We start from the raw sequence: 11,192 nt of genomic DNA on the forward strand, positions 1-11,192 counted from the left end.
AATGCACAAAAATTACTGAAACCATATAGTAAGCTTGGAAACATTTAAAAGTCTTCACAGTTTTACACTGTGTGAACCACATAACTCTGTCAAATCTTGACTATGAACACATTAATCCTGTTTTTCCTTTTCTGTTTTACAAGAACTGATGCTCAACCCCCAAAAGGAGGGTTACCAACTGTAGTTGACAGGGATTCCATTTCCTGGACTTACTTTCATGGAAACTTACTGAGATGAAAGGCTGCAAAAGCTTACTTCTTTCCACAGAAAGCTCTAGGGGAGCTTCCACTTTTTTCATTTCATAGTTCTGAAGGAAGAATAGCTTCCTCTTGCAGATGACTACTTATTTAATTCTGCAGTTGTGTTACAATTCCAACTTTGTGACATAAAACCAAATTTAACATTAAAAGACTAAAATATATTAAAAAAATATGATGGTTCTCCACAAAAAAATGAAAAAGTAGAAACAAAACAACCCTTATCTCTAATGACACAAACTTTCATTTGTTATGTGATAGGAAGTATATACACCTTGCTCAACATGCTCTTGCCTCAACACAGTATACTGGTAACATTACTACTTGGGTTAGGAGGTATGAACAAGTATGTAGAGGACTAGACTGGCCAATCAAGAGATCTAAGTTATGTCATATTTGTGAGTTCTGCTCACAAATATGACATAATCCGCACCTTGTGTCTCATCTCCCACATGTTTAAGCCAAGTGCTTTACTTCAAAGTGGCATTAGGTAAAGCTCAGTGATTACAGTGGGACAGCTGTATGTTATGATGTGTACCTTGTAAATATTTGCTAGGATTTAGACCTTCAAGAAAACACATATTGTTACTGTCAAGAATTTAGAATTTTTAACAGGAATCACTGAAAAGATCAGTGTTTAAGTTCTACAATGCTTTTGCTAAGGAATTAAATGTCACCTGTGCAAACAGGAGCAAGCATTGTCCACAACATGTAAGACACAGGGCATGATTTAATTGGGATATAATCATATTAACACATCTAGAACACTTTCAGACACTGAACAGAAGTGTAAATCAGTTCTCTTCAATTGTGCTTGTGTATTTCAGGGGAATCCTGTTGACCACTGCCCCAAAGACCTGGTAGTCACTAACATATCCCTTCATAAAGCTTTTTTATTCTTGTAGTTTTAATCACTAAATGCCCCAACTTCCTTTTCCCAGATTCTTTGGGCAGTTTTCCTTTGTACTGGGTCTGGTTGAGATGGAGTTAACTTTCTTCATAGCATCCCATATGGTGCTGCATTTTAGATTCGTGGCTATAACAGTGTTGATAACACACCAATGTTTTGGCTGTCAATGAACATGTCTCATACAGGGTCAAGGCTTTCTCTTTTTCCCACTCTGCCCCTGCAGCAAGTAGGCCATGGGTAGGCAGGAGACTGGGATGGGACAGTGTCAGGACTGCCACCTGGAACTGGCCAAAGGGCTATTCCATATCATATAACATCATGCTCAGTGATAAAAAGTAGGGTAGAGGAGGAAGAAGTGGGGTTTTGGCACCCAAGGTGGCTGTTGTTTGGAGACTAGCTTGATCATCAGTCTGCCTGTGGGATGTGGTAAGCAATTTCCTTTTGCTTGTTCCCCCCCCCCCTTCCTTCACCTATTAAACTGTCTAAATCTTGACCTATGAGTTTTCTTGGGTTTCTTCTTCCTATTTTCTTCCCTTGTCCTGCTGGGTGTGGGGAAATGAGTGAGTAGCTATGTGGGTGATTGGTTGCTGGTCAGCGTCAACCCACCACATCCTCCAAGTCCATTTGCAATCCTGCATTCCTTATGAAAAATACACCGACAGTTTAAAATATGTGTCCTTATTTACCCACATAAACACCTTATAAACCAAAGAAAACACAACCCCCCTGATCCTATCTTAGCCATTGCAACTGCTAAAAAAAAAACAAACCAAAAACCAAAAAGAAAGGGAGGAAGGACAAAAGAGAGAGAAATACCTCCCTAACCCAAAAAAAGGCCACCAGGCAACTGAGGCATGTCATGCTTTCTCTCCTGCCCCTAAGAGGAAGACAGGAATTCAGAACACACTGAGTGTCTGGTTTCAGCTGGGATAGAGTTAATTTTCTTCTTAGTAGCTGGTACAGTGATGTAGTTTGGATTTAGTGTGAGATTAACGTTGGTAACACACTGATGTTTTAGTTGTTGTTAAGTAGCACTTATGTTAGGGATTTTTCCGTTTCCCATGCTCTGTCAGCAAGCAGGTGCACAAGCTGGGAGGGAGTCGGGCCAGGATAGCTGACCTGAACTAGCCAAGTGGATATTCCACACCACAGAGCATCATGCTCAGTATAGAAACAGGGGAAAATTGGTCCGGAGGGGCAGATAGCTGCTCCAGCACTGGTCATTGGATGGTGAGCTGTTGCATTGTTTATCACTTGTCTTTGGTTTTACTTCTCTCTCTTTTTATTATAATCCTTTTCATTATTATTATTATATTAGCTATTATTACATTTTATTTTATTTATTAAATAATTCTCATCTCAACCAATGAGTTTAACTTTTTATTGATTCTCCTCCTCATCCACCTGGGAGAGAGGAGGAGTGCGCAAGCAGCTGCATGGTGCTTAGTTGCTGGCTGGGGTTAAACCACGACACAGGGTTTTTGTGTTGAAAGAGATGTAAACTAAATTAAAGGCTCTAAAAGCTGTGGAAATGTAATGATACTGGAATAGCAATACTTCTTCCTATTCATCTCATTCCATACTGAGAAAGCATGTGTTAACAGTATTTGTAAAACATGCAAGCGCTATAGTGATGAATATGACAGAAACTCAAATCCTTCTATTTTCAATGGCACTTTGAACTGTGTGGAGTAATAATGCCAGAGAACCAATAAGGAAGGGAAAAAAAAACACCAAAAAAAATTTAATAATTACAGTTCACCATCTATCCTGGTATAGTGAATGATGTAGTGCTCTCGTAGAAAAAAATTAAATTAAATGTTAAAGACTAAACCATGAACATAAAAGCAAAGGAGATTTTAAAGTAACAGTCAGAATGGTTGATTTTAGAAACTTTGTTTTCCCTTTCATTTTTTTTTTCCTTATTTTACCCATATGCACTCACACATTTTTTTAATGAATAATCAAATGTTACTCGATATGCAAACACATGATGTTTTACCAAAGCCTCCTACTGTTCAAAGGAAAATAGTCTCTGAACTAAAATACTGGAAAGCACTCTGATATTACTCTGGTCTTTTGCCAGAAAAAGATTTTCCTCCAGATTTTGGGGGGTTTTAGAAGCTTGCCAATTTTTTTTTATAACACTACTTTCCCATCAGTTTGTTTCAGTCATAAACTATACAACTATTTCAGTTTTAAAATTAATTAGCGTTTAAAGCTCGAATAGTAGGAAGCTTTCATTTCAAAGCAACTGTATGCGGAGCCAAAACAACAGAAAGGTGACTTACTTACCATTAATACATTTAGTACTACCACAAGAAAAGTTAAACACAACTACAGTGGTCTTGAAGTGCAAACCATTACCTTGTGAATTCTGCTAGTTTTTACAACTGAGCTGCCAACAAGAACATTAAGTGACCTCCCCTCTTTATCTATGATCACACTTTCTAAGCAGAAGAAAGGATGTATTATGTCATATTATGCCAGAAAAAAATGTAAGTGCATAAAGACTAAGTTAACAAATCCAAGACAAGCAGAAATACATATTGTAAAATTAGCAACATGCTACTTCATGTGTACATGTACACCCAGACTCTTAACTCTTTCAAACAAACAGCAGCAAATCAGCTATCAAATAGCACCAAACACAGGCACACAGGTAAGTAATTTCCTCACATTCTGCTAGGTTGTTATTCAGTCACCTACAAAGTAAGCAAGAAAAGACAAGACACGTTAAAAAAAAAAAAGAAAAGCATAAAGATTCAAAAATCCAGGAAAACCAGGAAGGCAAGAAACAGGCAGAACTCTGAAAAGAGGAATAAAATCATACATATCTACTGTCACCAGAGAAGGAATATTTGTAACTGTGAACTGACTTAAAGGAACCAAATTAATGCATATTTGAAATCTTAACTTCAGCTGACCAACTTCCGTAAGGCTGCTGGGTACTATTTGTCCTGAGAACAAAGATTTCTGATCAGCTCTACTGCTGTAATGCTAAAACTCCCAATTTAACTATTTTATCTGGCCACAATGACTTAAATTATTACTTGTGTTGTTGTAAAGTGACAACAACACAGGCAATTAAACTCTTACATCCTACGTGTGATTACAATACATATTTACTGCAAAGAAGCTAAGTGCTTGTAGCTTCAAATTAGATATACACACTTGCAATACAGCAAATATGTGCATCACTTCACAAAGTGACTGCTGCCACTTGGAAAATGACAGCAGCCACTTCCATATTGCCCAGCCAACATTCAAAAGGTACATGCCAAAGAAATAAAAAATAGCAGATATATTGCAATACAACCACATAAACTGTTTGTATTGCTGCGTAGTTTTATTTTGTAATGGCAAACTGCATGTTGACATGATGTTACCAAACTGGTAGTATTAATAATGAATGGTAATTGCATGCCAAATCACCAGCTATCTAAAACTCCCTGCAGTAAAAATGCTGCTGTATTTTTAATGACTAATGATGGGATATAAACATACAGACATTAATCAGAGTTTACAGAGATACTGCAGGATCCCATGTGGTAACACCCGAACTAAAACTGTGCAAAATCAGTGGTCAGAACACCCATTCAAAGCTTGAAAAACATGATCGACGGGAACCAAATTACATACACTCTGTCAAACAGGCACTGAAAGAAAACTTGCTACAACTCTCCAGACCTTAAAACTATACCTGCTACAGGTCAAATGCTTACTGGACACAGAGATTATATAAAACCTATCAAAATTACCATACTTTCAATGTTATCACTCCTTTGTATAGTTGAATAAGGCCAAAAAAACCTACAATTGGTACACTGGGTAAATTCAGTAAATACTAGATGTACACAGTTCTGCAACATCTAGAAAGTGAGAATATGGCAAAAGATTGTGTCACAATCAGATCACACATTCTCCACAGATTATTTATTCTGCATAGTATATTTCTTCTCCATTTGCTACAGTTTATTTTCCTACCACCTAACAGATCACCTGTATGTTTTCCAAAGTTACTCCTTTGTATTCATTTCTTTTCTGTACATCTGTAGCAAGCTGATGTCTAAGTGACTTCACATCACTTCAGCAAGAGTTCAACTTAAGGCCATAACTTATGAATACTTCTGTTTACTCGCTGAAAATTCATTTCCTCTCCAAGTCTGAAAAAGACTTTTCACATTTTTCCAGTACAACAAAATAATTTTCTATAATAACAGTTCTTAAATTCTGCACCTTGCAAACCTTCTTCCAAAGTTGCAATCCCACTTTCATTTACACATGTGACTTCAAGTGAGTCAAAAGTTTATATACTAGTGCTCTAACCCCTAATACTTTAATGAAACTAAAAGGGAATGATACTGATCTGAGAGCAGCACAGGGAAGGCACAACTTACTTGCTCCACAACCTCCTCCTTTATTTACCCCATGCCTTCCTGTTACTATAACTCATGACTTAACATTTCTAACCCCTCAATTTCTGTATGGCTGCTGAGCAAAACACTACAGTCTTTTTTGCTGAGAACAAATGACAGCATACTTCACAATTATTTTAAACTTAAAAAAAACAGTACTGCTACCAAATAAAGTTGCAAGGTAAATTGAGGAACTGATCCATGTTAAAACCAACTTCTTCCTTCTTGTCAGATCACTTTTAACTCAGATTAATTCTTGATCTTGGTCTCAAATTGTATGATATGATGCAGAACCACTTTTTTCTCCAGCAGTGAAGGCTTAAAGCAGTTATCACCTATATAGCTGAGAACATTATATTTAAATAATGCCGAGTTCTTAAATTTTATTTACAGTACGACCTTTAGGATTAGTCTGCCCTGTTGGGTTTCATTTTTAAATGCCACTTACCAACTGCTACCTATCACTGTTATCTAATGCTTATAAACTTAAGTATTTACTTGGCAACTCACCTGTTTTGTTGATTTTTTAGTTCCATTAAATATCTTCCAAGCAAGACCATTACCACCACTGGCAATATGTCGGCCAACATCAAATTCCCTAGTAACAGGATTTCCCATGACTGCACTGGTGACATCAGCCGTTACCTTTGTAACGGTACTCTTCAATTTATTCAGCATGGACTCCATTGTCTCAGCTGTGCACCAATGTATTATCCTACAAAGACAAGAAAAAAAAGCTTCACAGGCCTCATGTAACTTCTGTTAACATAAGACACACTAAAAACTGTAAAATCTAACCAATGATCCAATAGGATACAGGAGTAACCCACAAAAAGAATACTGAAATATAACTTCCAGTGCTTTGCAGTTATGTATTCACACTGCATACATGTATCCGTGTGTGCATGCCTGTGGATTATATGTCATTGCTTCTGGTCCTCAAAAACTCCTGAATCTCTTGATTAGACCTAACAAAGCAATTAAAGACTGAGAAATTCAACCATTTCTTGCAAACAGGTAAATGAATAAAGAAGGGCATCTGTAAACTGCTCCCATGGAGCACACAGCCTCTATATCAGTATCGACCAACAAAGAGAACCAAATCTGAACGAAACCAGGCTCCTTGAATTCCAGTGCTCTCGAAGCTACCCATTTTCTGAAGGGATTGCTTAAGACTCCAGACCAGCAAAAGAATAGATGTGTATTATACAGAAGACATGTAAAAAATGTATTCTTTCCTACACTGTGCTTATCAAAAGACAAGCTCAAAATTCAGTATTTTACCTATCAGATTGCTGACATTACTATTTGTATAAGTATTAATGAACTTATGTATTAATCAGTCGCTGCAGGGGAAGGAAACAAGGAATGATCTTTTTATGCTTTAAGAAAACTGTACAAGAAAGTTTTACATCACCTTGCAAATTTAAGAGCTAAAAGACTGTGGCACCTTATAATTTCATTCATCTTCCCCTGTACTGTGTAATTCCACAGATTCCTAAATTGTCCTAATTAGTTTAAAAAAATCTGACTTGCTTATTCTGCCAGATAGAAGTTCTGACGTCTATGTCCCACTTATACAATTGTCTCTCTGATACTGGATACACAAGAAAGAATAAAGATGGGAAACAGTGAAAAAAAGAGATAGACATCTTCCTTATTGGTGTGAGCAAAGATGAAGAGAGAATCCAAGAAGAAATGATTCCCTGGAATCAGTATTACATGGTATATTCAGAAGCAACCCTTAATGATATTTCTTCATTTTCTCTTTTAAATAAGGTGTTAAGACTATTATTTCTTCAACCTATAGTAAAATAAACCTAAGACATCATCAATTGTACTGAAATCTTCAGAAACACTATTTTCAATCATAGCCTTATTTGTCATATACTCAGCTCACTGGCACATAATTTGTGTAAAACTACTTCTCTGAAAAATAGAGAATGTTATTCCTGTTCAAATGGAAGAGAAGATTCTTCTGTGATAAAGATGTTTGCCAAGTCATGGTAAGAAGGACAAAATAAGCAAAGGGCACTAACAAATAATCCAGTGAGCACTGGGACTAACCAGCCCCAATGTCCTAATCAGATATGGGGTGCTTGCTTGTACAAATTAAAGCTCTTCCCACGGTATTATACACATTTATAAGGCAATGTTCTGGTCTGCATACATTCGCTGGTGTCTATTAATATATGCATTTATACCACAGCTTTTTCCACATTCAAGACACAGATGGAGTCTACTTCCTCTTCAGAGCTCCTTAGTCTCACAGAAACTGTAGCAATTTATTTCTGACACCTGCATACCTCAAACTTAACTGAATTCAAACACACTAAAGTTATCTGGACAGACATACATTAGTATTAAACTAGAAAGATAGACTTTTCTAACAGCGGTAATAAACTTACTAAACTTCTTAAAAGTTATACAAGTTACTGAACAATTCACTCCAGTGTAGATATGTGTAACACTATTAACCTAGTCCTAAGGAAACTCCAGCATGGTGCTGGAAGCAACACAACTATGCTGCTCTATCTTGACTATTGTTGCAGTTATATCCCACCTTCAGTATTCTTCCATGGTGAAATGAAAAAATACACTAATGCATAATACACTGTGGCTCCACAGATATTTCCCCAATTTCCATGTCAGCTGAGTGACACAACTTTGTGCTACTAAATGAAGAACACACTAGGCGTTTTAAGAAAATATATTATAAAAAAGAAAGGTATCTGGCTGCACAGGCCTCAATCTTGCAAATCCTCCACTTTGAAGTAACCATGGCTCCAACTGGACTACTCAGGAGCAGAACCAGGTATGACTGCAAGCATGTTCAGGATGGAGTTGGTCTTAATTATGGGTATGGGGACTGTGAGTTTTAGATACGAGAAGTTGAGTCGAATACAATGAGATAATCTTAAGTACAATTATGTACTTGTTGAAGAACATAGCTGGAAATACATTACAGAAACAAAATTCCTTCACTAAGTAATTTTATTAGAGTATGCGACATTTTATGACAATATATTAATTTTACTTTATGACTTGTGCTGTGGAAAAATGCATGCAATTCCTAACTGTGCAGCCCAAGACCAAACAGCTTTTAGACAGTGGCTAACACCTGTGTATAAAGGAACTTTTCATTAACCTAATAAATAGGTAGAAACAAGGATTATGGAGTATTCTTAATAGGAGCTCTAGTATTTCCAGCTCTCAGAGATTTTATTCTGCAGCTCTTCCATGAGGCAAATTCTATATGCTAAAAGACTATAAAATCAATCCTAATAAGTTTAACATAACCACAAATCTAATTTATTTGTTTCTGTCTTGTGCTTTTTGCACTGTCTCACTCACTCCCAGTCATCAAACCTCCTCTAGTATCAATGCAACACAATCTTGTGTTTGAACTCTCAAAACTAAAGGGATGCTTTGCAGAATTAATTGTGGAGATATTATGAAGAAAATGCACGTGCATGCATGTTCAAATTCTTTTGTATAAATCTGAAAGGGATATTCTCTGTACAGGTGGTGGAAAAATGGCATAGTATTGATTAAATCAGATATGCCCTCTGCTGTGGGTGACAGACTAACAGCAGTGAGAAGCATGGAAAAAACACTAGGCGAGAATGTTAACACCATTCCACTGTCTGAAGGACTAGGAATTAAAAATTAAGCCTGGTAGGCTCTGTCCAACCCATTCCTCTCCAGCTAGACAGTATGCAAACTACTGTTTAATTTAGCTAGTGAGTAAGGAATATCAAGAAGCTTACTTCTCAATATGCAGCTTGGATTTTAAGTTTACATCCATCTAACACTGTTTATTTGTAGAAATTCTCATGTCAACATTTGGATTGTCATCTCAAATAGCATATTTTGCTTTGTAAAAACAATAATTACCAACTTCAGTAAAAACTCAATATAGGTCAACAGGAAGAATGCACCTAGAAAATCCATGCAAAAGAAATATAATTATTTTGGGTAGTATCTATGATACCACAAATCATAATGATTTAACCGTATCCGAAACATGCAACTTTAGTTCTCAATTGTATGAAAACTGGTTTGTTCAGTTAAGACTGAACTATTATTTATAGAAAAAATAACAACCACAAGAGAATAAAGACATTCACCCACAATGAAACTTTCATTTCAAGTTAAAGGGTAATAAATGAGAAAAGTACAGGATCTTAAGAGTTACAATGTTCAGACAAGCAACACAGGAAATGCAGTAAATGTTCAAGAACTTTGATTTTTTCCTGTTTGATTTTCATGGGTAACAGTAATGCTACTAAGTCCATGAAACCAGAAACTGACCCTAAAAAGAAATTCAGTTGGTCAATGTGTTGTTTTCATTAATTTCCCTCACAATAATGGTCTTTATGCTGATGTACATCAGCAACAATACCTCAGCACAGTAACAATCGCTTGGCAAGGTAGTATGCAACAGCCAACATGAAAATAAGAAATGAGGCAAAACATTCAAAATATTGAAATAACAATAAATCCAAAACAAGGATTCCTCATCATTCTTTAATTCTCACTCATGTAAAACAACTGCATGATCTAAAACTATTAATTTATTCTTATTCTAATTCATAGCTTAACCTGATGTATGGATAAATATGCACTCTGTACAGCAGCGCATCACACTATTTTGACCTCTAACAAGCTGGGATTCCCCTTTGTGAACCAAGGCAGCTGGCAGGTGCATCAGTACTTCATGCCACCCAAACTTCCATCCTATCCATCTGACCCAAACAATGACGAATTCACAGAAGAAATAGGTGCTGAAACAACCTAGTCTCACCAAACAGAAGAAAAAAAAAAATTCAGGCACAACCAACCTTTTACACTTGTTACAAAAACAACAGGAGGATTCAAATGCAATGATGCACAGTGCATGGTGCAGCTGTGCTCACTGTCACCTTCACGATTTTTATTCAGCATTTCGGTACCGAGCTGCAGCTGAAACCCTACCAAAAACTCACGGAACGAGATCGATGCACGGGGACCCGTCTGTCACCTGCTGACAGGCGAAACCTAACCTAAGCTATATGCCGCACAAACGCCTGGATTGTCTCTTGCGGGCCAGTCCTCTCGGACAAAGTATTTTCTGCTACTGACAGTGAGACCGGACTCGCAGCGCGGAACCCCCTCAGCGGCGCGCGGGGAATCGCCTTTCCCGCTTCCCGAAGGGCCGGTGACTGCTCGCTGCTCCGCGGGGCGGCCGGGAAGGAGCCCGACCGGGGCGGGCGGCGGCCGCGGTCAGAGGTGAGCGGCGCTGGCGGGCAGGTGACCCGCGATCCGCCGCCTCCCATGCAAAGCATGTACCTAAGCTGCAATGATATTTCTCGGCTGAAGGGAGTCCGTGTATGCCAAGCGTTGATGGATCACAAGGTGTTTGAGCCAGTTGGAGCAAAACTTTACTTATTCAAGAACGAGAAAGAAACAGAGTTTGAAGACACAAACACTAGTCTATATAAATTTGTAAATAGCAGTCTTACTCCGCTTCTTCCAAGAAAGAATAAAGACAATGAGAGCTTTTCTCCTGAGCAGATCTGCAAACAGAAAACAAAAAGATGTCCCAAGTGAGTTACTCTGAACCTG

The 11,192-nt window shown here is 37.6% G+C and overlaps 2 protein-coding genes across 4 annotated transcripts in view; one reads left to right on the plus strand and one right to left on the minus strand.

Annotated features, from left to right (window-relative positions):
- SCYL2 (SCY1 like pseudokinase 2) overlaps nucleotides 1-6,296 on the minus strand; it is a 39,381-nt gene extending 33,085 nt beyond the window's left edge. For all 3 annotated transcript variants that reach the window (XM_026867906.1, XM_026867907.1, XM_026867905.1), the window contains exon 1: nucleotides 6,096-6,296. In XM_026867906.1, the coding sequence (XP_026723707.1) occupies nucleotides 6,096-6,272 (177 nt within the window). In that variant the 5' untranslated portion in view covers nucleotides 6,273-6,296. The remainder of the gene's footprint in view (nucleotides 1-6,095) is intronic.
- Nucleotides 6,297-10,911: 4,615 nt separating this feature from the next.
- Nucleotides 10,912-11,192, plus strand: part of DEPDC4 (DEP domain containing 4) — a 16,593-nt gene continuing 16,312 nt past the window's right edge. The window contains exon 1 of the mRNA XM_026868636.1: nucleotides 10,912-11,173. Coding sequence (XP_026724437.1) covers nucleotides 10,971-11,173 — 203 coding nt within the window. The 5' untranslated portion in view covers nucleotides 10,912-10,970. The remainder of the gene's footprint in view (nucleotides 11,174-11,192) is intronic.

Source organism: Athene cunicularia (assembly GCF_003259725.1).
Source record: "Athene cunicularia isolate RWA chromosome 1 unlocalized genomic scaffold, athCun1 chr1_part2, whole genome shotgun sequence".
NCBI lineage: Eukaryota > Metazoa > Chordata > Aves > Strigiformes > Strigidae > Athene > Athene cunicularia.